Source organism: Plecotus auritus (genome assembly GCF_963455305.1).
Source record: "Plecotus auritus genome assembly, chromosome: 9".
Classification (NCBI taxonomy): Eukaryota; Metazoa; Chordata; class Mammalia; order Chiroptera; family Vespertilionidae; genus Plecotus; species Plecotus auritus.
Genome location: NC_137783.1, coordinates 155,214,494 through 155,242,438, shown reverse-complemented (window position 1 = coordinate 155,242,438; position 27,945 = coordinate 155,214,494). Strand labels below are relative to the sequence as shown.

The 27,945-nt window shown below is 64.6% G+C and overlaps 1 protein-coding gene across 1 annotated transcript; it reads left to right on the top strand.

Moving 5' to 3' along the window:
* Positions 1-6,457: 6,457 nt before the first annotated feature.
* On the top strand, positions 6,458-26,933 carry LOC308233815 (actin, aortic smooth muscle-like; the record flags this gene model as incomplete). Its single annotated transcript, XM_080640767.1, has 13 exons — positions 6,458-6,467; positions 6,888-6,983; positions 8,139-8,164; positions 9,610-10,038; positions 11,573-11,657; positions 15,083-15,225; positions 16,332-16,460; positions 16,804-16,914; positions 20,498-20,582; positions 21,688-21,849; positions 24,064-24,252; positions 25,294-25,475; positions 26,790-26,933. 13 exons carry the CDS (start codon positions 6,458-6,460, stop codon positions 26,931-26,933), a joined length of 1,791 nt encoding a protein of 596 aa, XP_080496893.1.
* Positions 26,934-27,945: the final 1,012 nt, after the last annotated feature.

The following is a 27,945-nucleotide window of genomic DNA, read 5'->3' as shown; positions in this document are numbered from 1 at the left end:
CTTCGCTGCTGCGGCCGCTGCTCCTCCTGGGGACACAGGTGGGTGCGCGGCGGGGATCGGGGGAGGGAAGACCCCCCCCCCAGCCGGCAGGGGGGCCGGGGCGGGATGGAGTCTGACTTTGGGGGTCGCGCGCCCTGCTCCCCCCTGGGCGCACTGGGCATGCCCTCTGCGTAGCGGGAGCTGTTGCAGGTCCCCGCGGCTGCCCCTACCCCAGGCTCTCCGGTGACCGGATGAGGACCCCAGGGGCTGAGGGTGCGCGGCGGGGAGGGCAAGACCAGACCCGTCTTCCTCTCACCTGGGCCGGGAAGCTCACTGCGGTCCCCGCGGGCGGTGGGGCCAGAGGCCATTGGAGTTTCTTTGTAGCTGGAGGCAGGCGTTGTAACAGCTTTATGGGGGTGTGATTGGCATACAACGAGCGCCCCGGGTTTAAAGTGGGCAATTTGGTGTTTTGACATGTGTTCACGTGAGTGAAACCATCCCCGCCCAGAGAGTGGGTGCAGCCCTCACCCCCAAAAGTGTCCCCCGCCCAGTTCGCCGGCCGGCCCCCAGGGAGCTGGCTCCCAGAGGTTCCTTACCGAAGTGTGAGAGCAGGGGCCAAAGCCGTTTAAAACCCATACACACCACAGCCAGGTTCTTTTTTAAAAGAAATATATTTTATTGATTTTTTACAGAGAGGAAGGGAGAGGGATAGAGAGTTAGAAACATCGATGAGAGAGAAACATCGATCCACTGAGCCAAACCGGTTTCGGCCTAATACGTTTTTATCGATGGCAGAGAGGAAGGGAGAGGGAGAGAGAAACATCCATGATGAGAGAGAATCTACAGGTCGGCTGCCTCCTGCATGCCCCCCACTGGGGATGGACCCACAACCCCGCCATGTGCTCTGACTGGGGATGAAACTGTGACCTCCTGGTTCAGAGGTCGACGCCCAGCCCCTGAGCGATGCTGGCGGGGCGCGAGGCCTCTCTGGCTAAGCCATCTCCCTGACTCATTTCAGGCGGCCATGGCAGCCGGCTCGGAAATGGATGACCCCACCCAGCGTGCAGCGAGGAGCACCTCCAGTGACCTCTGTGGGGCTGGTGAGTGAGCGTCCCACGTCTTCCGGAGCCTTCGCCTTCGTCTTCGGCTGACCTGCCCGGGGGGCTCAGCCCCTGGTGCCCAGCTGCAGGCGCCCGGGGCCCTGGGTGGGTGGGCAGAGCCTGGTGAGCGGCCTCTCCCAGCAATTACCCTGGCAGCACCCGCTGCTCACCCGCCCTCCCCCCTGCGCACCCTCCCTTGACAGAGGGACTCTGTGCTTACTCAGATGGAAGTGGGGGGCGTGCCCAGGCTCGATGCTCCCCAGGAACCCCCGTCAGGAGCCCTTCCCATGGGGGCAGTGATGTCAGGGCAGTGATGGGGCACCCAGGCCCACCCAGGCTCATTCACTCTCAGGAGGAGGCTCTGAACCAGCCCCCCAGAGCAGTTGGGAGCCCCCACTTCCAGGGCCTGCTCTGCCCGCCCTCCAGCCGCGCCCCCTCCTGGCCAGTCAAGGCCAGAACCCCGGCCCCCGTGGAGCCTGGTCACACCCTGCAGCCCCCACGCCTGGACCCCACCTGCACACAGACAGGGGACCACATGGTCAGCGAACCTGCCTTCAGGGGTCTCCTCTTTGTAGGGACCGACCACACCCCTGCTCCCCTCACCCTCCACCCCCACTCACCCCACCCCACCCCACCCACACCTCCTTTCAGCCAGGAGCTTCCTGGGGAGGGGTCGGTGCCGGGGCCCCCCCTCACCTCTGTGCCTCCCCGGCCTCAGGCTACCACCTCAGCGCGGACTGCAGCATGGGCCAGGCCATAGGGTGCTGTCTGTGCCCCCCTGGGTCCTTCCTGAGCCACCCCAACAGGGAGGCGTCCTGCTGGCCGTGTACCCAGTGCCAGGAAGGTAAGCGGGCGCCGTCAGGCGTGGGGGTCTGTGTCAGGCAGAGCACGCCTCCCCTGGACCTGGGGTGGGGGCGTCACCCACAGGCGATGATGACGGGTGCACGGCGCTGGGCTGCGAGGGGGGGCGCCCTCCGGGGCCCGGTTTGCCAAGCGTTGGAAGCGAAGCCGCGATGGAGAGTGGGAGGACGCGGCAGCACACAGGACCCGTTTCCAGGACTCACGGCGCCTGCCCGTCAGTGTGGGAAGGTGGAAGCTAAAATAATAACGATAACCTGAATGATGGTGGTGATGATCTTATACTGAAAGCATAGTGTGCAAACTGTCCCCTCCCCTGGGAGTTGTCCGGGAGTTCAACCAGGGCGTGGGGCCAGCTGAGGGAAGGGAGGGACAGGGAGGGAGCACCGGGCCAGCAGCCAGCAGCCAGCAGCCGTAGCCGCAGCCGCTAGGGACCCCACCAGTGCCTGGATTCCACGCATGGGCCTCTAGTAATAAAAGGAGCCGAAGTGGAGAGAGACGCAGGCGCGGCCGCGGGGACGAGGCAGGAGCGATGGACGTGCACACGAGGGGCCCTGAGGCCCGTGGCGTGCGGGGCTCGGTGCTGGGCGTCCTCCCGTGCTCCGGGGTCAGGGCGCGGGTCTGGGTTGCGGGTACGGTCCCCAGTCGAGAGCGTGCAGGAGGCAGGCGGTCGGTGCTTCTCTATCGTCGACTTTTCTCTCTCTCTCCCCCTCCCTTCTCTCGGAAAATCAGTAAGAGCAGCCCTGGTCGGTTTGGCTCCGTGGGTGAGGGTCCGTGGAGGACGGAGGGGTGCGGGCTGCACACACCTCGGTGGCGGGCTCGATCCCTGGCCGCAGTTGGGTTGTGGGTGGGCGGCATCTCATCACTGTCTGTCTCTCTCACACATCGCTGTTTCTCCCTCTCTCTCTCCCCTTCCCTTCCACTCTCTCTAACAAAATCAGTGGGGCCCGGCCGGCGTGGCTCAGGGGTTGAGCATCAACCAGTGTACCAGGAGGTCATGGTTCCTCCCGGTCAGGGCAGGTGCCCAGGTTTCGAATCCCCGGTAGGGGGCGTGCAGGAGGCCGCCGGTCAATCATTCTCTGTCCTCACTGATGTTTCTATTTCTCCCTCCCTCTCCCTTCGTCTCTGAAATCAATAAGGAGATATATATATATATATATATATATATATATATATATATATATATATATTATTTTTTTTTAAATTTCAAAAAGCGTTTTCCAAAGGTCTACATTTGAAGATTAAAAAAAATATCAATGGGTAAAAATATCCTCGGGTGAAGCTTAGCCCAAATGAATGAATAAGTAAAATCAATGAAAATATAATTAAGAGAGAAAAAGAAGGGGTCTCTGAGGAGTGGAGAGGTGGACCGTCTCACATCCGCCAGAGCCGGGTGCCGGACGTGGGGGCGCAGGGCAGCGGGGACTCCTGACCCGACGGGAGACGTGGGATCAGGGCCAGCACTCGGAAGAAACATTGGGGTGAGGTTAGTGACGTTCCCACGGGCCTATGCCACTCCCCGCCCGCCCGCCCGCCCCCGTTGAGACCGGGGCCCGCTGTCCCCCATGTGTCAGAGCCGGTCCATGTACAGTGCCATCACTGGAAGCCACCCCGTGTCCACTGGCAGAGAAGGCGGGGTAAAGCGACACGTGACTACGCACAGTGCCCCCCACAGAGACCAGCCCCAGAGGCGTGTGCCCCTGGGTCCCTCGGTGCCACGCTGCACCCGTGGCCGGGGGTGACGTCACGGATGCTGACTCGGGGCGGGGGGCGGGGCCGCAGGTGAGTGGGTGACGGGCTTGGTCTCGGGCTGGGGCTGTGGTCCCACTTTATTTCCATCTCACCTGTAGTTCAGACGCTGGGCAGAGAGGGGGTGAGGGCCCGCCTCCTCTATGAAGCTGTGCACCCCAGGAGGCTTCGGGGCCCGGCCTTGGAGGCCATTGGGCGGGCTGTGGGGGTGACCGCGGGCTGACCGCCAGCTGGTAGGGCGCCTGGGGCTCTCTGCGGCCCCGTTCGCTGTCTGCTATGTCACTCACAGAGCACTGGGGGTGTTGACCTGCCCTTTAGGGGGTAAACAAGATGAAAGGGATAATTTGGGGTATTTCTGAGGACAGAGCTGGCTTTGTCCTCCCAGCCCACAGTGCAAGCGCACCTGCTGCCCCTCCACAGACACCCCAGGTTTCAGGGTCCCCATCTGGCCCGTCCACAGGCACCCCCCAGTTTCAGGATCCCCCTCTGACCCGTCCACAGGCACCCCGATGGCTGGAAATAGAGTCCAGTTGTCACCTTGTCGTCTGTGAGAAGGGAGGGAGATTGTGGATTCGGTGCCTGTGACTCAGCGACCTGGAAGGGGCCGGTAATGGGTGGGACAGAATTCCTGCCCTGGTGCTGACTCAGCCTTCCCCTCCCCCGCAGATCAGGAGATGGTGAGTGACTGCACCCCAACACGGGACCGGCAGTGCCAGTGCAAGCCCGGGGAGTACTACTGCGCCTCGGAGCCCTGTCCGGAGAGCTGTCACCGCTGCACCAGGTACCCCTCGGGCGCGGGCAGCCGTGCCGCCTGGGTCCCCGCGCCCAGCCCGTAGCCTGTCTGCCTGGGGTCCTGCAGCGGCCCCCTCGGTCCTCCCGTCCGGACGCCGGTAGCACCTGCCCCGGGGAGGCGCCTGCCGATGCGAGCGAACCAATGGCCTGGCTGCTTCCACCGGGGCCGCCCTTGGGCCCGGGCTCCGTCCACCCACGGCGCCACGGCCCGCTCAGCCCTCCGAAGCCCCCGTGGAGCCGGGCCCAGAAGCCCCAGCGCAGGGACCTGGCCGGGTCCCTGAGGGGTGGAGGGCGGGGGCTGTGGGAGACAGCAGAGGCCCGAGGAGGGCGGGCAGGCGGGAGCCATAGGCGGTTCCAGAGGGGGCAGCTCCGGGCAGGGGAAGGGCCTTCTGGGGAGACAGGAGAGCGGGAAAACCCGAGCAGAAGAGCTCCCTTTGTAAAATAAACGTTTTATATATATATATATTTTATTGATTTTTTACAGAGAGGAAGGGAGAGGGATAGAGAGCTAGAAACATCGATGAGAGAGAAACATCGATCAGCTGCCTCCTGCACACCTCCCACGGGGGATGTGCCCGCAACCAAGGTACATGCCCTTGACCGGAATCGAACCCGGGACCCTTCAGTCCGCAGGCTGACTCTCTATCCACTGAGCCAAACCGGTTTTGGCAAAATAAACAGGTTTTCATCGATGTCAGAGAGGAAGGAGAGGGAGAGGGAGAGACGTCAGTGATGAGAGAGAACCATGGACCGGCCGCCTCCTGCACGCCCCCCGCCAGGGATGGCGCCCGCATCCCGGGCCTGTGCCCTGACCGGGAATCGCACCGTGACCTCCTGGTTCCCGGGCCGACGCTCAGCCCCTGGGCCACGCCGGCGGGCAGAGCAGCGCACTTCTGTGAGGCGCGTTGTAGGCCCTTCAGTGACCTCGGACCGCGGTGAGCCGTGGCCCCGGGACCCGACAGGTCCAAAGTAGCGCCACCTGCAGGTCCGGCTCGATCAGGGCTCGGCTTCTCTCGACTCGCTGGCCTGTCCTGTCCCCATGGGCTTCCTCTGGGGCTGCTCCCTCTCGGGGGAGCCGTGGCTCCAGCAGGTGCCGTCCTCAGAGCCGCACCCCAGGGGCCCCCAACTCCCTCGCTGGGCTCTCCACGGTCCCGGAGCCGGTGGGCCCTCCGGGCGGGGGCTGGCCCGGCCGGGAAGTGATGCTCCGGTCCTTCGCTCCTTCCTCTCAGCTGCCCCGGCGCCACCCTGCAGACGTGCAACGCCACGAGGGACACCGTGTGCGCCCCAACAGCCCCCGCGGAGCCAGGTAAGCGGACCCCACCTCTCCCCCGGGCAGCCGCCTCTGCACAGAGGGCCCGGCCCGGCTCTGGGCCAGCGGGTCAGGGCTCAGCTGTGCCCGGAGGACGGAGGCTGCAGGCAGGAAGTGGTGGGTGTGCGCGGCTTTATTTCTTTATTTCTTTTCTAACATATTTTTATTGATCTCAGAGAGGAAGGGAGCGGGAGGGAGAGAGAAACATCCACGATGAGAGAGAATCATGGATCGGCTGCCTCCTGCATGCCCCCCACTGGGGTAGAGCCCACAACCCGGGCCTGTGCCCTGACCGGGAATCGAACTCTGACCTCCTGGCTCACAGGTCGACGCTCAACCCCTGAGCCACGCCGGCCGGGCTTAAAACACATTTAATGCCCATCCCCCCACAAAAAGAACGTAGTTAGGAGCTAATCTGCGATTAAACACAAGTGGTCAGAGTGCTGGCTGGGTTGGCTCGGGGGTTAGAGCCTCGGCCCGTGGACCAAAGGGTGGTGGGTTCGATTCCCAGTCAGGGGCACGTACCTGGGTTGCAGGCTCAATCCCCAGCCCTGGTCGGGGGGCGTGCGGCAGGCCATTGATGTGTCCCTCATACTTTCACATCGACGTCTCTCTCTGACTCTCCCTCTCCTCTCCCCTTCTCTCTCTCCAAAAAGAACCAATGGGAAAAATGTCGTTGGGTGAGGATCAATGGAAAATAAACACACTTCCAAACAGCTGCTGGAGGAGGAAGGCACCGTGGCAGGGTCACTGCTGTCCCTCCGCCTCCTGGGCTGGGGGCCCCGCCCGCGGCCGCAGCTCCGAGGGGCCTGCCCTCGCCCGTGTCCCTGTGGGTGGCTCCGCTTGGTGCTGTGACGTCACCGGGGAGACCAGGCCCCCGCGCGGTCTCAGCAGCTGGGTCCCGGGCTGGCCCTGCCCTCTCCCTCGTCCCCACCTTCCGGGGGCACTGCCCTCCGGCCCAGGAGTCCCTGACGCTCGCACCGGAGCCCCACCCTGGGACACGGGGCCTTCGCCCCTCTTCTGGGAGGGCGGCCCCCGCGGGTGGCGTGTCCTTCTGCGAGGGACACGCTTACCCGCTACAGCGCTCTCTGTGCCCCCAGGACCCGCAGCCAGATCCCTTGCTGTCAGCACCTTGGTCTTGTCTGTGGTGGCCTTTCTCATCATCGCCATCGCCATCATCTGGTGGAGAAGACGAGGTGAGTGGAGGAGAGCGCTCGGCCGGGAGAGAGCAGCAGCCCGGAGCCCCCGCAGGTTCCTGACGGCGTTTTCCGCTCAGAACACAGCTGCGCTCGCTTTCTTTATTTTTTAAATATATTTTTACTGGGGGCCGGTGTGCAACAATTCGTGCCCTCGGAGGGCGGGGGCGCGGAGGTCCCTCAGCCCGGCCTGAGCCCTCTCGCAGTCCCGGACCCCTCAGGGGATGTCCACCTGCCAGCTCAGGCCCGGTGCCCCAGGGTGCCCCACGCAGAGGCTCTGAGCCGCAGTCACCATCCTCAGTGCTGCGGGGGAGGAGGCCGGAGACGCTCCCGCCACCGGAGCTCCCTGAGGGAGCGCCCTCACCACCAGGGGGAGCTCCTGCCCTCGGCGTCCGCCCCCGGTGGTCAGTGCGCATCGCAGTGGGTCCTCCCGCCCTTAGGGTCAGTGCGCATGTGACCCTTTCATCGTGTGGGATTGATGTCAGAGAGGAGGGGAGAGGGAGAGAGCGACAGGCACATCGATGATGATGATGATGATGATAGGGAACCATGGACCGGCTGCCTCCTGCACGCCCCCCACTGGGGATGGAGCCCGCGTCCCGGGCCTGCACCCTGACCGGGAATCGAACCGTGACCTCCTGGTTCCTAGGTCGATGCTCAGCCCCTGAGCCACGCCGGCCGGGCTGGTTCATTATTATCTTATTTCATTATTTAATATATTTTTATTGTGGGTCGTATTACAGATCTCTCCCATTTCCCCCCCTGCCCCCTCCTCCCAGCCCTCACCCCCAGGTCTTCCCTGCAGTGCATTATTGTCCAGTGTTGGGGGGCGAGGGGGATGCGTGCCTGTATCTGCCGCATTCCTCTCCGACCGCACACAGCTCAGGCAGGCTCCGGGGTGCACACCACCACAGGCCGGGCTTTCCCAGGCGGGGCGGGATCTGGGGCCGGGCGGGGGCCGAGGCGCCGGGACCCCTTGGTCTGGGGCCGAGGGGGGACCCCGAGCAGGAGTGTGCCGCGTGGTGGCCCCGGACGCGCTGGTGTCACTGGTAATGGAGCCTCCGGCCCCGCTGCCCTCTGAGGGGGTCGGGCGGGACGGGGGGCCCCTCAGTGAGGACGGTCCCCTCACTTGCTTTTCTTCCGTCTGCTTTTCAGCAGCATCGGTGAAGCCCGGCAGCCACGTAAGTGTCCCCCTGGGACGTCCGGGGGCGGCGGCGGGCCTGGAGGCCATGGAGACAGCGGGTGGGGAGGCAGCCGGCCCCCCTGCGTGCACAGCGCAGCTTTCGGGGCGGCGTCGGCATCCCTTGGCTCGAGCCCCGAATGTCTGCGGGAAAGAGCCTTACACTCCCCTGGGCGGCCCGCGGGAAACGGAGGCGCCGGGGCCAAGGGCTTTGTACGCTTTCCCGGGGCTAAAAACAGAAACCTATTGTCCCCCGACCAGGGGCCAGAAGTCCACAAGGCAGGGGCCGGTGGGTGGGTGTGTGGGGGGGCTGCCTGGGAGGCCCTGGGGGTCCTCCGCCCCTGGGGGTGCCGCCATCCGGGCGCTCCTCGGCCTCCGCCCTCACCTGGCCTCCTCCCCGGTGTCGCTCTGAACAGTCCTCACCGGGACCCTCGGCAGCCCCTGGCTTTGGGGCCCGCCCTCCCCCGGCCGGGCCTCTGTGGCAGACACCCCATTTCCACATGAGGCCCCACCCACAGGCCCGGGGCCGGGACGTGGCCATGTCTTCCTGGGCTCACCATCAGCCCGGTCTTTAAAAAAAAGTTTTTATGGATTTCAGAGAGAGGAGGGGGAGGAGGAGAGAGAAACATCGATGGTGCCCTGGCCGGGTGGTTCAGGGGATAGAGCGTCGGCCTGCAGACTGAAGGGTCCCGGGTTCGATTCCGGTCCAGGGCAGGTACCTGGGTTGCAGGCTCCTCCCCGGCCCAGGCCCTGATCGGGGCTCGAGCAGGAGGCACTAATCCATGTTCCTCTCCCATAGGTGTTACTCTGTCTTTCTCTCTCTTCTACTCTTACTTTTTTAAATATATTTTATTGATTTTTTACAGAGAGGAAGGGCGAGGGATAGAGAGTTAGAAATATCGATGAGAGAGAAACATCGATCAGCTGCCTCCTGCACACCTCCCACTGGGGATGTGCCCGCCACCAAGGTACATGCCCTTGACCGGAATCGAACCCGGGACCCCACAGTCCACAGGCCGACGCTCTATCCACTGAGCCACACCGGTCAGGGCTCTCTTTCACTCTCTCTGAAAATCAATGGGAAAATTCCCTCGGGTGAGGATTAACAGCAACAACAAAGAGTGGACGCATCAATGCTGAGAGAGAATCCCGGACCGGCTGCCTCCTGCCCGCCCCCCACTGGGGATGGAGCCCACACCCCGGGCCTGGGCCCCGATCCTGGATCCACCCTGCCCTCCTGGTGCATCAGGTGACGCTCAGCCACTGGCCACGCCGGCCGGCCGCCCCCTGGTCTTGGGCCGGAGCTGGAGCCCGAGCCCGTGAGGTGCTTTTCTCTAAAGCGGCACCGCCCAGGCTGACCCGCAGGCAGCGCGGCCTGTCCCCCCCGAGTGGCGTGGGGGGCCGTGCTGCGGCTCCTGTCACCACGGGAATGGCTTTGTCCTTCAGGCACTTGGCAGCACCCAGCCCGGCACGAACCTGCCGATCACGGACCCTGAGAGGGGCCCCCCGGATGCGGAGACAACGCGGCTGTTGCAGGAGGAGGCCGACGCCCCGATGCCCGGGGCCCAGACCCGCCCGGGACCCTCAGCGGACCCCGACCTCTGCCCAGGAGTGGAGCTGCAGGTGGAGGTGGCGGGAGGCGGCTGGGTAGCCCCAGAGCCGTCGCCCCCGACTTATGCTGCCGCTGCGCCCGGGGCCCAAACCCGCCCGGGACCCTCAGCGGACCCCGACCTCTGCCCAGGAGTGGAGCTGCAGGTGGAGGTGGCGGGAGGCGGCTGGGAAGCCCCAGAGCCGGCGCCCCCGGCTCCTGCTGCCGCTGTGCCCGGGGACCAGGCCTGGGCCGAGCCACCCACCCGCCTCCATCCTCTGGAGCAGGTGAGGGGCCTGGCCAGGTCTGGAGGACAGTGATGCACCCCGTCTCTGCCGTCTGTTCTCCCTGCCAGCGCGTCTGTCCATCGCAGGGGACCCCGTCATGCTGGGCCAGGGCCTCCCCTTCACTCCCTCCACCTGCACGACCCTCTTTCCACATCAGGCCCCTTCACCCTTGGGGGTGAGGACGCCAAAGCATGAGCCCTGACCAGGAATCAAACCCGAGACCCTTTGGTGTGGAGCCTGGCGCTCTACCCACAGAGCCACACGGGCCTGGCCTCAGAGACCATTTTTAAGTGCCTTGCTAAGATGTTCTTTTACCCATTTTTATGTGCCTTGCTAAGATGTTCTTTTAGCCAAAGGTTGTATGACTTAATACATCCTTCGATGCCTGAAACTCCAATGAGAAATGTTAATGTAAAAGCACCACTGAAACCTGTAAAGAATTTGTGTGAGTTTATTGGAGCCAAACTGTCGACAGATGCCGGGAAGCGGAACCTCAACGTATTGAGATGATGCTCCGGAGAATGGCGGGTTACATCTGTGTTTATACATGGCCATCAAAGGAGGGACGTAGGCGGGTTACATGAAATCCCTTGGGGATGGACTAGAGAGGCAGGAGAAAGCAAAAGGGGGGGGGGACCCCTGGGATTGGATAAAAAGTGAAATGATGGACACATGCTTAGGTGGGTGCAGGGACGATGAACATGATAATGAAGGGATTTGTGGTCTCTGTCCTGGCGCCCACCACAGCTGGTTGTGCCCCAGGGGCTCCAGAAAAAGGGACGTTACAAGTGACCCAGACATCTCACAGATGTGTTATCTTAGAGGCAAAAAGGCAAAGGGGCTCAGTAAAGATCTAAGTGGATCTCTGGCAGGGAAAATATCGGCCTAGGACATGACTGCCCACCATCACCTGTTTCCTCGGGGAAAGAGAGGGTGTCCCCAGCTGGACCTGGTCGGGGTGGTGACGGTCAGCATCCAGGCGGCCATTCTGAAGGGTTTGTGGAGATGGCATGGGGGGGGTCCCTGCTAGCGCCCCTCCTGCCCACACCTGGCGCACCCCGCTTTCCATCCAGTGCGGGATGCCCCCCCCCCCCAGGGGACTGCTCCCTCTTCCGCTCCTGCCTGCCTGTCCCGGATGGACACCTGGGCGCTTCTGACCACGGTTGCAGCCCATTCAGCTCCCACCCCCGGGGAGGCCTGGGGGCTCCCCCAGAGGAAGCGCAGAGGGGGAGCCGGGAGCCTGGGCGGAGGCGGGGCGCTGTTACAGCACACAGGCGATTGTTGGGTGGGGGTGCGGGTGCGGGGCGGGCGGACAGGCGGCGGCAGAGGGAGGCCTGGGACTCCCTGGGACTCGGGGACGGTGCCTGCGCCTTTGCGGACAGATCCTGCGAGCCTTCGGGTGGCGGCCTGCCCCCTGGCGGGCGGGGAGGCAGGTGCGGGGCGGGCCGCCCTCGGGTGGTTCTTAGCGGCTCTGCTTTGGCCTCGATGGTCTTGAACCGCCTTCGGGAATCTTCTTTCCCGCATGTGTTGGTAGAAAGAGACCATGTCCTGGTGCCAGACCAGCAAGTGCCCGGCGATGGGGAACCCCGCGCTGGCCGCGGCTCTTTCCAGAGCTCAAGGTGCGAGCGGGGCGCTGCTGCCTGGGCGCGGGGCGCAAGGAGCGCCGGGTTGGGTGTGGGGCGCGGGGGGAGGAGTGCGGGGCTGGGTGTGGGGTGTGGGGCGCGGGGGGAGGAGCGCAGGGCTGGGTGTGGGGTGTGGGGCGCGGGGGGAGGAGCGCGGGGCCAGGAGTGGGGGTCAGGAAGCCCGGGGCTGGCCATGGGGGCGGGGCGAGGAGCGCGGGGTCGAGGGGCGCGGGGCTGGGTGTGGGGTGTGGGGCGCGGGGGGAGGAGCGCGGGGCTGGGTGTGGGGCGCGGGGGAGGAGCGCGGGGCGCGGGAGGGGGGCGGGGAGGAGCGCGGGGCGCAAGGAGCATGTGGCGGGAGGCCCGGGGCTGGCCATGAGGGCGGGGCCAGGAGCGCGGGGTCGCGGGGCGCGGGGCTGGGCAGGGGTCGCGGGGCGCAGGCTGTGCTGGGCCAAGGACTGAGGGCGCCCCCCGCGGTCACAATGGCGTCTGTGTCAGCGGGACCTGCTTGTCCCTGTGTTTTCCGTGGGGAACCGGGGTCTCTCTCCATCTGAAAAGGAATGAAAATCGCTTCTAAGGAAAACATTGGTCATGAGACAGATTTGGTTGAAGAAGATGGATTCCGTTTTTGAGCATAATTACTTTTTAAAATGATACAGAGACAGGTTAAAGCCAACTCAAATACATGTGGTGGCTCCGCTGGCTCAGGGGCTGAGCATCGACCTAGGAACCAGGAGGTCAGGGTTCGATTCCCCGTCGGGGCACAGGCCTGGGCTGCGGGCTCCATCCCCAGTGTGGGGTGTGCAGGAGGCAGCCAATCAGTGATTCTCTCTCCTCATCGCTGTTTCTCTCTCCCTCCCTCTCCCTTCCTCTCTGAGATAAACAAATATATTAGACTAGAGGCCCGGTGCATGAAATTTGTGAACTCGGGGGGTGGGGGAGCCCCTTAGCCCAGCCTATGCCCTCTCGCAGTCCGGGAGCCCTCTGGGGAGGTCTGACTGATGGCTTAGGCCCATCACCCCGCCCCCCGAGGGGGAGCGGGCCTAAGCCGGCAGTTGGACATCCTTAGTGCTGCCGTGGAGGCAGGAGACGCTCCCGCCATGGCCGCTGTGCTCGCCAGCCGTGAGCCCGGCTTCTGGCTGAGCAGCGCTCCCCCAGTGGGAACACACTGATCACCAGGGGCAGCTCCTGCATTGAGCGTCTGCCCCCTAGTGGTCAGTGTGTGTCATAGCGGCCAGTTGTTCTGCCCATATTAGCCTTTTATTATCCTATCTAATAAAAGAGTAATATGCAAATTAACCATCACTCTGCTACACCCACCAGCCACGCCCACCAGCCAATCAGGAGCGAATATGCAAATAAACCCAACCAAGATGGCTATGGCCACAGAGAGCAGGAGGGAGGCTTGGGTTTCCCTGGCAATGGAGGAAGCCAAGCTTTCCGCCTGCCCTTGCCGGCCTAGGCCTCCACTCAAGGCTACAAAGTTTCAATGATAGAAGATACATAAATCCAAACAGAAATGGCGGCAGCCACGGAGCTGGAAAGAGCAGGAGGCTAGGGTTGCCCCCGGTGATGGAGGAAGCCAAGCTTTCCGCACACCCTGGCCGGCCCAGGCCTCCACTTAAGGCTACAAAGTTTCAATTATAGAAGATACATAAATCACCCCAAAAAATGGCTGCTGCCTCAGAGCAAGCAGAAGGCTTGGCTCCGCTCCAGGCTACAAAGTTTCAATTGTAGAAGATAAATAAACCCCAGATACCAGGGCCTCCGCTTGGGTCGCCAGGGGGCGTGGCCGGCCTGCAAACCACCACAGGCCCCTCGCCCAGGCCGCCCCACGCCCCAAGGGAACCCCCACCCTGATCCGGGACACTCTTCAGGGCAAACCAGCTGGCCCCCACCCGTGCACCAGGCCTCTATCCTATCTAATAAAAGGGTAATATGCAGATTGACCATCACTCTAACACACAAGATGGCTGCCCCCATGTGGTCAAAGATCCTGCCCCCATATGGACACAAGATGGCCACCACAAGATGGCCAGCATGGGAGGGCAGTTGGGAGGGACCAGGCCTGCAAGGGAGGGCAGTTGGGGGCAATCAAGCCTGCAGGGGAGGGCAGTTATGGGTGACCAAGCCGGCAGAGGAGGGATGTTGGGGGCGACCAGGCCTGCAGGGAAAGGCAGTTGGGAGGGACCCAGGCCTGCAGGGGAGGGCAGTTAGGGGTGACCAGGCCGGCAGAGGAGGGTAGTTGGGGGGGACCCAGGCCTGCAGGGGAGAGCAGTTGGGGGGGACCAGGCCTGCAGGGGAGGGCAGTTAGGGGTGACCAGGCCTGCAGGGGAGGGCAGTTAGGGGAAAACAGGCTGGCAGGGGAGCAGTTAGGCATCAATCAGGCTGGCAGGGGAGTGGTTAGGGGGTGATCAGGCTGGCAGGCAGAAGCGGTTGCAGGGGTGGGCAAACTTTTTGACTCGAGGGCCACCATGGGTTCTTAAACTGGACCGGAGGGCCGGAACAAAAGCATGGATGGAGTGTTTGTGTGAACTCATATAAATTCAAAGTAAAGGAGCGGAGGGGAGAGCAAGAGAACCGGATAGAACAGCCGGATCCGGCCCGTGGGCCGTAGTTTGCCCACGGCTGGGTTAAGGGCAATCAGGAAGGCAGGCAGGCGGGCAGTTGGGAGCCAGCAGTCCTGGATTGTGAGCGGGATGTCCGACTGCCCGTTTAACGGGCAGTCAGACATCCCTGGAGGGGTCCCAGATTGGAGTGGGTGCAGGCTGGGCTGAGGGACACCCCCCCTCCCCCGTGCATGAATTTCATGCACCGGGCCTCTAGTATTAGATAAATATACATGACTGGCAACCGCAGGGGCAGGGTTGTGGGTGGTCATAACCTTGTTCTCTGTGTTTCTGTCGTGTTTCCCAAACTTGCGGAGCCACGGGCATGTTGACTGGAAGGGCGTAGGGAGGGTCTGTGTCCAAGGGGCCAGGAGCCAGCGCCGGCCCGGGAGGCGGTACTGGGGTGGGGAGAGGGGCGGGCGGTCACGGCCGGGCCTGCCGGGGCCTTTCCAGCCCTGCTCAGTGAGTGGGAGAGCGAGGGGCTGCTTCAGAGGAGCCCCGTGGAGCAGGCCACGGCCCGCCAGGAGCAGGGAAGGGGTGGGGGGAGCGGGGGCAGACGTGTTAGCCCCGGAGCTCACTGTGGGCCTCCCTCCTCCAGCCTGGCCCGTGCCAGTGGCCACGGGAAAGGTCCCCCTTCCCAGCCAATTGCCCACGGCAGCCAGCGGTGGCTCAGCCCCGGCAGGGCCCGGCCCCGGGGGTGGGAGCCGGCCGCCTGGCCATGCGCAGCCGCCTGTGAGCTCCGAGCCCGAGGCCACGCTGGCAGATCCGTGGCGGGTGGAGGCCTCACTGGGCACGGACGCCCCCGTCTCCCCGCAGCCCTGTCGGGGCCCCAGGACGCCATGAGCGTGCCCCTCATCTGTGACTTCGGCTCCGGCTCCAGCAAGGTGGGCTTCGCGGGGGCACAGGGGCCCCTGGCCGTCTTCCCCACTGTCCTCGGGAAGCTGCGCTGTGACGATGACGTGAGCGACAGAAGGCGTCCTCGCTGGGGCTGGGCTGGGCTGGGCTGGGCTGGGCTGGGGCTGGCCTGGGGGCTGGGCTAGGGGCTGGGGCTGGGGCTGGGCTGGGCTGGGTGCTGGGGGCTGGGGCTGGGGCTGGGCGCTGGGCTGGGTGCTGGGGGCTGGGTGCCGGGGGCTGGGTGCTGGGGGCTGGGCTGGGTGCTTGGGCTGGGTGCTGGGGGCTGGGGGCTGGGGCTGGGGCTGGGACTGGGGCTGGGGGCTGGGGGCTGGGGGCTGGGCTGGGGCTGGGCGCTGGGTGCTGGGTGCTGGAGGCTGGGCTGGGCGCTGGGGGCTGGGGGCTGGGGGCTGGAGGCTGGGGGCTGGGGGCTGGGCTGGGGCTGGGGGCTGGGCACTGGTCTGGGTGCTAGGGGCTGGGGGCTGGGCTGGGGCTGGGGGCTGGGCACTGGTCTGGGTGCTAGGGGCTGGGCGCTGGGCGCTGGGCGCTGGGTGCTGGGGGCTGGGTGCTGGGCTGGGCACTGGGCTGGGCGCTGGGTGCTGGGCCGTCCCTCCCGCAGAGCCCTCTGAGCAGGTGGGGCCGAGGTCAGCAGGAGGGAGCGAGGGTGGGCGAAGGCGAGGGCCGGCCCCCCATGCTCTCTGCCTCAGCAGGTCTGTGGCCTAGGTCTCCCCTGATCCCCCAGAGCCAGGGCCACACTGGCAGCACCAGATCCCACAGGGACCCCTGGCACCCCCCGGAGTGACCACGAGGGCGGATCTGCAAGAGGCTGGGTTCCTCCCCCTCCTCAAAGGGCAGCTGGCAGGCCCTCCCCCCGCCAACACCCTGAAGCGAATGTGGAAGCCGGTGCCTGCCCCCCGACACGGTCCCTTCACCCCCTCCCCCCCTTCTTCGCGGTCCCCACCAGATGTGGTCAGGACCTGCGTCCAAGCAGTGGCCCCCGGCAGCCCCCGCCCCTGGGGGTCACTGGCTGACACCTCTCAGGGGCGTTTTGAAATGGGGTGCAGGCTTGCGAGGCCACAGAGCCAGCCGTGACCGGGAGCCATCCCGACAGCGGTCACGCACGCAGGCGGGCCCAGGTAGCCCCCCCCCCCGACGCCGGTCCCCGCCTCCCCAGGACCTGTTGGTGGGGCTGGACAAGAAAGTCTGGTTCATCGGCGACGAGGTTCAGAAGCAACGAGAGAAACTCAACCTGGTGTACCCCATCTCGCGGGCCACGGTCACCAACTGGGACCACCTGGAGAAGGTAGGCTCCGTCCTGCCGGGCGGCCCGGCCCGGCCCACAGCCTCGGCGCCGGGAGGGAGGTCCCCGCGGCACCAGCCCCCGCGCGTCTCCAGCTCCCGGCCCTGCCCGCCACCCGTGGGCGGTGGTGGGGACTCTGCGGGGCCTGACCCCGGGCGCTCAGGTGCCCCCCCCCCCCAATCCCGGGCTCCCCGTGGTCTCAGGGCCGGGACCGCCCTCCAGGGAGACCACGAGGCCCTTTACCCGGGCGCGTGCTCCCGTCCCGTCAGGGCCACGTCCACAGGAGGTGCCCGGTCCGCCCGCAGGTGGGGCCTGCGCTCACGGCCGCCCTCACGTGTCCCCCCAGATCTGGCACCACTCCTTCTACCAGGTGCTCCGCGTGCCCCCGGAGCAGCACCCCATGCTGCTCACGGAGCCGCCCTCCAACTCCAAGGCCAGCAAAGAGAGAATGGCCCAGGTTAGAGGCGGGCGCGGGGGGGGGGGAGGAAGGCAGGTGGGGGGAGGGGGGGCTGTAGGGGCCGCGTGCCCACGTGCCAGTCACGCCCGCAGCTTCCCCCCTGAGGACTGGGATGCGCCGATGAAGCAGAGCAGGGTCCCCGCCTGGCCCCGCACCCTGGCCCCCCTCGGCGGGGCCTCCCTCAGCGGGCGGTGACCCCAAGGGCAGCCCCCGCCGCCACGGCGCCCTCTGCACACGGGGGTGGGGGAGGCTCTGCTGTGCCGGGAAAGAGACATGGGGACCCCCAGCCCAGGGGTGGGGCGCCGCTGAGGGACCCCGGGACCCGCCTCCCCACGTGGCAGGAGTCCCCGATGTGGCCACGGCCGGGGTCCCCGTGGACGGGGCACAGGGCCCGCGAGGTGGACAGCGGAGAGAGAGGCAGGGTGCCCCCACCCCGAGGGAGCGTGCGCCCCCAATGGTCTCAGCCAGGCTCCTCCAGAGAAACAGACGTGCAGGGGACACGTTTGTGGGAAGAGGGGTGACACAGGCCTGGCTGTGCCTTTATGGGGGTGACCGTCCAGGCGGTCAGCGGCCGGAGCCCAGGAGAGCCGCTGGCCTAAGGGCCACCCAGAGGCGGGGCCCGTGTCCCCGGTCGGAGGGCCGCAGGTCGGGGGGCTTCCTGTCACGGGGGGGTCAGGCCGCGGGCTCTAGCAGACCTTCCCCTGATCGGGCGAGGCCCACCGCGCCGGGCAATCTGCTTCCCTCCTCGAGTCCAATGTGCCTGTCACCCAGCAACCCCCGCAGACGCCCCGGAACTCCACTGGCCCATGCCCGGTGCCCGCCCCCCGCCCCCCCCCGGCCCTGCCACGTGGACATGTGAACTCAACCCTCACGAAAACCACGGCGCTGGCCTCCCAGCTTGTCTCCAGCTCACCCACCACCCGGGGGCTCTCCCCACTTCCTGGGGGCTCACCCCACTTCCCGGGGGCTCTCCCCACTTCCCGGGGGCTCACCCCACTTCCCGGGGGCTCTCCCCACTTCCCGGGGGCTCTCCCCACTTCCCGGGGGCTCACCCACTTCCCGGGGGCTCACCCACCACCTGGGGGCACACCCACCACCCAGGGGGCTCACCCCACTTCCCGGGGGCTCACCCACCACCTGGGGGCTCACCCACCACCCGGGGGCTCTCCCCACTTCCCGGGGGCTCTCCCCACTTCCCGGGGGCTCACCCACCACCCGGGGGCTCACCCCACTTCCCGGGGGCTCACCCACCACCCGGGGGCTCTCCCCACTTCCCGGGGGCTCTCCCCACTTCCCGGGGGCTCACCCACCACCCGGGGGCTCACCCCACTTCCCGGGGGCTCACCTACCACCCGGGGGCTCTCCCCACTTCCCGGGGGCTCACCCACCACCCGGGGGCTCACCCCACTTCCCGGGGGCTCACCCACCACCCGGGGGCTCACCCACCACCCGGGGGCTCACCCCACTTCCCGGGGGCACACCCACCACCCAGGGGCTCACCCCACTTCCCGGGGGCTCACCTACCACCCGGGGGCTCTCCCCACTTCCCGGGGGCTCACCCACCACCCGGGGGCTCACCCCACTTCCCGGGGGCTCACCCACCACCCGGGGGCTCACCCACCACCCGGGGGCTCACCCCACTTCCCGGGGGCTCACCCACCACCCGGGGGCTCTCCCCACTTCCCGGGGGCTCACCCACCACCCGGGGGCTCACCCACCACCCGGGGGCTCACCCCACTTCCCGGGGGCACACCCACCACCCAGGGGCTCACCCCACTTCCCGGGGGCTCACCCACCACCCGGGGGCTCACCCCACTTCCCGGGGGCTCACCCACCACCCGGGGGCTCACCCCACTTCCCGGGGGCTCACCCACCACCCGGGGGCTCTCCCCACTTCCCGGGGGCTCACCCACCACCCGGGGGCTCACCCACCACCCGGGGGCTCACCCCACTTCCCGGGGGCTCACCCACCACCCGGGGGCTCACCCACCACCCGGGGGCTCACCCCACTTCCCGGGGGCTCACCCACCACCCGGGGGCTCACCCCACTTCCTGGGGGCTCACCCACCACCCGGGGGCTCACCCACCACCCGGGGGCTCACCCCACTTCCCGGGGGCACACCCACCACCCAGGGGCTCACCCCACTTCCCGGGGGCTCACCCACCACCCGGGGGCTCACCCCACTTCCCGGGGGCACCCCATGGCCCTGCCTGGCAGTGTGGGGGTTGGAGCTGCGCTGATGGCGCCTCTCACCCTCCGAGGGGCAGTGACTGTCCTGTATCCGGAGCCTTTGAGCCCCGGGTCACCCTCTGGCAGGAGAGACCTCCTCCTCCGGCCAGCTTCCCCGAGCCAGAGCCCCCGCGTCCAGCAGCTGAGTCCCTGCCCCCTCGGCCACCTGCTCCCTCGCATTCCTGTCCCTGGTCTCTCGCGTGGACAAGGTGGGGTCCGGTTCACAGCCCTGAGGGGGTCGCCACAGCAGGAAACACAAGGGCCTGTCTCCCTGTCCATCCGTCCTCCCCCATCCCTCCCGCCTGTCCCTCCCGCCCCGTCCCTCCTGCCTGTCCCTCCTGCCCTGTCCCTCCCGCCCCGTCCCTCCCACCTGTCCCTCCCGCCCCGTCCCTCCCGCCTGTCCCTCCCGCCTGTCCCTCCTGCCTGTCCCTCCCGCCCTGTCCCTCCCGCCTGTCCCTCCCGCCTGTCCCTCCCACCTGTCCCTCCCGCCTGTCCCTCCCGCCTGTGCTCAGTCAGCACCTTCTCCTGACCACGCCACTTAGCACTGAGCGTCTGGTGCAGGGGTCCTCAGACTTTTTAAACAGGGGCCAGTTCACTGTCCCTCAGACCGTTGGAGGGCCGGACTATAGTTTAAAAAAAAACTATGAACCAATTCCTATGCGCACTGCGGGCCCGGGACGCGTCGGCTGCTAAGCAGGACAGGCAGCGGCGCCCGGCGGGCTGGATCCATGTCCTCGGCGGGCTGCCTGTGGCCCGCGGGCCGTAGTTTGAGGACCCCTGGCTTTTTAAATCCTTGGTTTTTTAAATAAAACCAAGGGCATGCTTTTATTGCCGGAGAGAGGGAGGGAGAGAGAAACACTGATGAGAGGAACATCGATAGGCTGCCTCCCGCAGACCAGGGAGCAAACCTGCCGCCTCGCACGTGCCCTGACCGGGAATCGAACCCACAGCCTCTGGGTGCGCAGGGCCAGGCCCCCCACCCACGGAGCCAGCGGCCCGGGCACGGCTTTCACTTTTGTCGTTCCTGTCACTGGGGAGCAAGTGGGTCGCCCTGAGTCTCATGAGGGCTTTGGGGGCTGCTGGCCGCCCCCCGAGAGCAGCAGGGACAGCGGCTCCGCTGAGGCAGCGGCTCAGCATCGTCCACCACGATAAACCAGCAGGGCACCCGGGAGGGTGTGAGCCCAGTTAGACGGGAAGACAGTCCCGGGCGGGCGGGGTGCCGCGGCCCTGCTCCCGACCCCTTGTCTGCATCTCTCCGGGGGAGCCAGGGCCCCCCGCAAGCCGGACGCCGCAGCAGAGAAGGTGGCCCGCCCGCCCCGGCCTGGCTGCAGCGCCGCCTGATCCCCCCCACAGGTCCTGTTCGAGACCTTCAGGGTGCCAGCCCTGTACATAGTCAACCAAGGGGTCCTGTCTCTCTTCTCCTCCGGCCTGACCTCGGGTGAGCGGCCCCCGGAAGCCCCTGGAGCCCCCCCACGCCCGCCCCGCGCTGCCCACACCTCCCTGCAAATCGTGCAAGAAAAGAGAACCCACCAAATGCGTGCCCCCAGCCCTTCCCCAGCCTCCGCCCTCGCCCTGTGCTCCTCTCAGTGCCCAACCACTGAGCCACACTGGCCAGGCTTCTTCCTGGATTTTTAGAGCGAGTAGAAGGGAGGGGGGGGTCGGTGAGAGCGAGAGGAACGTGGACGTGAGAGAGACACATCAATTGTGTGCCTCCCACCTAGGCCCGACCCGGGGCCAGGGATCAAGCCTGTCACCCGGGGACTTGACCTTGACCTGGACTTGAACCTGTGACCCCTTTGGTGGGCAGACCGATGCTCTAACCATTGAGCACACCTTCCGGGCAACATGGACGGATCGTTGAGCGTTGCAGCGGCCCTGCACTCTGGAGATGTCACCCCTTCGGCCGGGGCCTGCTGCCCTTGGCTGTGCTGTGGGGTCCCCTTGGCTGCAACGGTGCCTGGGAGTTTGGCGTGTGCGTGAGGGTGATGGGCTGCCTTCCTGTAAACTTGAAGTTCTCGGTTACCAGACTCAACAGGCGAAAGAGGCCAGCTGCCCAGGCCCCCGGTCAGCTGTGGACGCTTCCAGGAGACGCCACTCCACACAGCAAGGCCCCGTCCCCAGCACCACGCCCTCCCTCCTGCCGCTCACCGGGACGCATGCCTCCTCCATAGCACGCCGACCCCTCGCCATCCCAGGCCTTCCCGAGGGTCCCCGGGCCCGCATTGCCCGCAGACAGACAGTCCCCACGGGACAGGGCTGAGAGCTCGCCGCTCCCTCCCGCCTTCACCTCTGCGGCAGCTGCTGCTGGGCCCCGGGTGCTGCTTTGCTAAGATGCCTGTAGACTTCCTGTCCTGCGGAGTCGGCCCCGGTCTGACCCAGAAGTCCTCCAGCCCAGCTCATCCCTCCGGGGGGACAGTTGGCTCCTCAGACCCTCGGCCTTCCCCTCCCAGGACGCCCCCCTCGCCATCTCTTCCCGCCGATCTGATGGGTGGTGAGGGGTGCCATGCCCCCGCTTTACGGTGCCCGTGTGCTCTCTTGCGTAGGAACGGCTATCGAATCCGGAGAAGGAATGACGCACTTTGTGCCCATCCTTGAGGGCTGTCCGCTGCACCAGTCGACGATGCAGATGGACGTGGCGGGCCAAGATATCACCCTGTACCTCATGCAGCTGCTGTCAAGAAAGGGGAACTCTCTGCTGGGCACAGGTGGGAGCCGTATGGTGGGCCAGATACACCAGCCCCCGCGCTAATAGCCTTTTGGGGTTGTTCAGCCTATAGCCCTCGGTTTCTGAAGCGAAGGCTGCTTAACCATCATCCAAGTTCCAGAAACAACCCATCTCTGTCCAGGGACAGTTAGTTGGTTGACGATGACAGTCATGATGATGATGATGGCGATGATGGTGGTGATGATGATGGTGATGATTTTGATGGTGATAATGGTGGTGGTGATGGTGATGATGGGGTGATGATGGTGGTGATGATGATGGTGGTGATGGTGATGATGGTGGTGGTGATGGTGATGATGATGGTGGTGATGGTGATGATGGTGATGATTTTGATGGTGATGATGGTGGTGGTGATGGTGATGATGATGGTGGTGATGGTGATGATGGTGATGATTTTGATGGTGATGGTGGTGGTGATGGTGATGATGATGGTGATGGTGATGATGGTGGTGGTGATGATGGTGATGATTTTGATGGTGATGATGGTGGTGGTGATGGTGATGATGGTGGTGATGGTGATGATGGGGTGATGATGGTGGTGATGATGATTTTGGTGGTGATGGTGATGGTGGTGGTGGTGGTGATGGTGGTGATGGTGATGGTGGTGGTGGTGATGGTGGTGGTGGTGATGGTGATGGTGGTGATGATGGTGATGATTTTGGTGGTGGTGATGGTGGTGGTGGTGATGGTGATGATGATGGAGGTGATGATGATGATGGTGATGATGATGGTGGTGATCATGATGGTGATGATGGTGATGGTGATGATGATGGTGGTGATGATCGTGATGATGGTGGTGGTGATGGTGGTGATGATGATGGTGGTGATGATGGTGGTGATGGTGGTGATTGTGGTGATGATGATGGTGGTGATGATGGTGATGATGGTGGTGATGATGGTGGCGGTGATGATAGTGATGTGATGATGATAATAATGGTGGTGATGATGATGGTGACGGGATGATAATGATAATGGTGCTGACCCTTATGATGATTTAAGGGTTACAGAGTACTTGTCCTGTGCAGGTACTGGGTTGAGTGAGCGTCTTACATACATTCTCTCATTGCTCATGCCACAAGGGGGGACAATGATCTCTATTGCAGAGGAGGAGGCTTAGGAAGGTTGAGTGACTTCCACATCCTTGGACTAAGGCCAAGAATCGAGCCTGCAACTGAGGTACATGCCCTGGAACAGAATCGAACTGAGGACCCTTCAGTCCGTGGGCCAAAGCTCTATCCACGGAGCCCAATCAACTAGGGCTTTTACCTTTTTAAAAATACATATTTTTTGCCCTAGCTGGTTTGGCTCCGTGGATAGAGCATGGGCCTGCAGACTGAAGGGTCTCGGGTTCGATTCTGGTCAAGGGCACATGCCCAGGTTGCAGGCTCGATCCCCAGTAGGGATTGTGCAGGAGGAAGCCGATCAATGATTCTCCCTCATCATTGATGTTTCTATCTCTCTCCCCCTCTCCTTTCCTTTCTGAAATAAATAAAAATATATTATATATTTTGCCCTAGCCAGTTTGGCTCAGTGGATAGAGCATAGGCCTGTGGGCCAAAGGGTCCTGGGTTCGATTCCTGTCAAGGTCATGTACCATGGTTGCAGGTTCCTCCCCGGCCCGGTCCCTGGTCGGGGCTCATGCAAGAGGCAACCAATCGATGTGTTTCTTTCACATTAAAATTCCTCTCTGTCTCTCCCTCTCTCTTCCACCCTCTCTAAAAGACCAATGGGAAAATATCCTCAGGTGAGGATTAACCCTCAAAAAAGTTTCTTTAAAAGAGTATATTATATACATAGATACTGATTTCAGAGAGGAAGGGAGAGCGGGAGAGAGAGAAACATCAATGATGAGAGAGAATCATTGACTTCCTCCTGCACGCCCCACACTGGGGCTTCAGCCCACAACGCCGGGCATGTGCCCTGACTGGGAATTGAACTGTGACCTCCTGACTCATAGGTCGATGCTCAACCCCTGAGCCACGCCGGCCAGACATTTTTCAGACGTGTGCATCCTCGTTCAGGCATCACTATTCTGCGTTCTAGTCCACGAACCCAGGCCCCCGCGTGCATTTCACCAGGAGGGGCTGGGATCCGAGACCAAAGTGGAAATAGCGCCCCTACCGCGAGGAGCGAGCCGGGTTTGTGAGCCGCCTCACCCTCCCCCTCCTCCCGCCGGGCTCTCCCTCCTCCCCAGGCGACCGGGAGTACGTCCGGGACCTGAAAGAGAAATGCTGTTACGTGGCTTTGGACTTTGACAAGGAGAAGGCGGCAGCCCTCGCGGTGTGCCCGGTGCAGAAGCACCAGCTGCCCGACGGCCGGGAGATCGAGCTGGGGCCGGAGCAGTTCCTCTGCATGGAGGCGCTTTTCCAGCCGGACCTCATAGGTGAGCCGCGGGGCGGGGCCGGCTGAGCGGACGGGACGTGGATGGGCGGACGTGGCCAGGTGTGCATGGACAGGCAGACACCGACAGCAGACAGGGACAGGAGGACACGGACAGGCAGACACAGACAGGCCGACACAGACCAGGGGACATGGACTGGTGGACACAGACAGGCAGACACGGACAGGCAGACACGGGCAGGCAGACACGACAGCGGACACGGACAGGCGGACACAGACCAGGGGATATGGACTGGTGGACACGGACAGGCCGACACAGACAGGCCGACACAGACCAGGGGACATGGACTGGTGGACACAGACAGGCAGACACGGACAGGCAGACACGGGCAGGCAGACACGACAGCGGACACGGACAGGCGGACACAGACCAGGGGATATGGACTGGTGGACACGGACAGGCGGACAGGGACAGGCAGACACGACAGTGGACAGGGACAGGCGGACACGGACAGGCAGACACGACAGTGGACAGGGACAGGTGGACACGGACAGGCAGACACGGACAGGCAGACATGGATAGGTGGACACGGACAGGCGGACACAGACCAGGGGATATGGACAGGTGGACATGGACAGGCGGACAGGGACAAGCAGACGCGGACAGGCAGACATGGACAGGTGGACATGGACAGGCGGACACAGACCAGGGGACACGGACAGGCGGACACAGACCAGGGGACATGGACTGGTGGACATGGACAGGCGGACAGGGACAGGCAGACACGGACAGGCAGACAGGGACAGGCGGACACGGACATGCAGACGCCGTGCCGGAGAAGGAGCTGGGGCGGCTGGGAGAGGGTTGTGCTTCGAGTAGCGAGTAATAGCAAGTTTACGCCCCATTTTAAAAGTGCCTCTGGAGCCAGCTGTCACTTATTAAGCACCTGCTGTGTGCCCGCCACGTTGCTGACCGTTGTATGTGGGTTGTATCCTGTAACCCCCCCCGTACCCCCCCCTTAACAGCCGAGGACTCCCACGGGTGCTAGCATTGGATCTGTCAGGTGTGATTGCGCCCCCACAGGGAAGAACAGCCTGGGCGCCCACATGATCGCCCTCCGCAGCATCAGCTCCTGCAGGCCCGACCTCCAGAGACCCCTCTTCCGGAACGTCCTGCTGTCCGGAGGCACCGGCTCCTCCCCCAGCCTGAGGGCCCGGATGCAGAGAGAGCTGTCCGCCCTGGTGTCCCCGACAACTAACGTGAAGGTAGGTCCCCCCGTCCGCCTGGGGCAGGCATTTCCGGAAGCCTCCGAGGCGCCAGGTGCTTGCCCGGCGCGTGGGGCACAGCGCACGGAAGGGGCACCCCCTGAGCTCCCCTTCCAGTGGGGGGACAGACGGACAGAGCAAGTCCACGTGCCCTGACCCCTGACCCCAGACGTGAGCGTCACAGGGCTACACGCAGCTGAGGAAGGAGGGGTGGGGGCTCCTGGGAGGTGCCGCTGAGAAATGCCTGCAGGAGTGAGGGAGCCGTGGGGCTGCTGTCTGGAGGGCGCTGGGAGGGGCTGGCAGGCTGAGAGAGCGGAAGGCAGAGGGGCTCAGAGAAGCCAGGGAAGGCTGCCCCCCCTCCCAGACCGTGGGACCCTGCTGAGCAGAGCAACGCCCGACCCAGCAGGTGCCCGACCCAGCAGGTGCCGGACAGGCTCGGGCGCGGGGCGGCCAGCTGTCGGGACGCGAGGCAGGCTGTCGATGCGGGTGGAAGCGATGCTGTGATTTGGGCGAGGGGTGCTGGTGGCTCAGAGCAGGCGGGGGTCGGGGAGAGTGAGGGTGGGGTGAGCCCAGCGCCAGGCACTCGCCGAAGGCCACGGCCAGCTGCAGGGAGGCAGCGAGGGGCAGGGGGGCGTGGACTGTTCAACATCTGGCATCTGGACAGCGGGGGGGGGGGGGGGGGCGGGGGAAGAAGTCCATTCGGGAATTGGTATTTTGTGCCCCCAATTTATTTTATTTTCATTTTTATTTTTTTAAAATATATTTTATTGATATTTTTTACAGAGAGGAAGGGAGAGGGATAGAAAGCTAGAAACATCGATGAGAGAGAAACATCCATCAGCTGCCTCCTGCACACCTTCCACTGGGGATGTGCCCGCAACCAAGGTACACGCCCTTGACCGGAATCGAACCTGGGACCCTTCAGTCCGCAGGCCGACGCTCTATCCACTGAGCCAAACCGGTTTCGGCGCCCCCAATTTATTTTATTTTATTTTCTTTTAAATATATTTGTATTGATGTCAGAGAGGAAGGGAGAGGGAGAGAGAGAGAAACATCAATGATGAGAGGGAATCATGGATCAGCTGCTTCCTTCACGCCCCCCCACTGGGGATCGAGCCCGCAACTCGGGCCTGTGCCCTGACCGGGAATCGAACCCTGACCTCCTGGTTCATGGGTCAGTGCTCAACCCCTGAGCCCCGCCGGCCGGGCTTGTGCCCCCAGTTTAGAGCAGTACTGATTCTGGTTTCTCCCGCTCTCTGGCCCCTGACCCCGCCCCCTGCCCTCCCCTCTCTGCGCCCCCCCCCCCCCCCGCAGGTGTCCACCTGCCCCTGCTCCGTGTACAGCGCCTGGGTGGGCGGCTCCGTCCTGTGCTCGCTCTCCACCTTCAAGGACATGTGGGTCACCAGCGACGACTACTATGAAAAGGGTCCCTCTGCCGTCAGCAAGAGGTCCTTCTGATGGTGGCTCCGGGACCCCAGCGCTGTGCCCGGCGCCCACGCCCGGCTGAGCCTCAGCTAGGCCGGATCCACGCAGCGCAGAGCCGCTCCACGCGGCTGCCTTCCCACCCCCGACATCAATAAAGGGCCAGGAAGGGACGGACACGGTCTGGGCGAGGCCGGCAGGTCTGGGGTGCTCACGGGGCGCTCCCCGCGTCCCGCGCTCTCACACACCTCTTCTCCCCGCGTCCTGCCGCAGCCTCCGGCCCCAGCTCCCTGCGTCCACCCGCGGCCAGAGCGGCTGACAAACGCCCGTGTGACCGCAGCGGCCTCGGCTGGCAGCCTCTGTGCACCGTGGCGAGCCCCCCTCCCCCCAGCCCGCACGCCCAGCGGGAGTGGCTGTTTTCAAACACAGAACGGGTTGGCAAGGACGTGGGGGCCGTGAGCCCGTGCCCTGCTGGTGGGAATGCGAGACGGGGCAGCCGCCGTGGGGAACCGTGTGGGGTGGCTCAGCAGGCTTACAGGGAATTGCCACGTGACCCCGCAATCCTGCTTCTGTGGAAGGGGGACTGGAACAGACACCTGCACCCCAGAGTTCATGGCAGCGTCACTCATGACAGCCGGAGGCCCGAGTGCCCGCGCGTGGGAGGATGGGCGGGGAGTCCAGCGCCACGCACCCCCCCACGCCTCCAGGCGACCCCAGCCTGAGCGCAGGGCGGACCGGCACCTGCCACGTGGCCTGACCGTGAGCGAGTGAGCAGGGCTCAGGGACAATCCTGTGCGGTTCGTGCCACGCGGGGGCCCGGGGAGTCCGCTCTGTAGAGACCACACAGCGAGCCGCCTCGCCAACCCCCTCGGGTACGGGCCGCTGTGGGCAGCGCAGGGGGAGGCAGCGCCTGGCGGTGCAGAGACTGGAAAGCGACCCGTGTTTATAGCCCAGGGAGTTGGGGCTCCTCAGCAGGCGGCTGGCGGGCTCCCCAGGGCAGCGTGATCGCCGGCTTCAGCAGCGATGACCCTGGCTGCGGCTCCCAGGA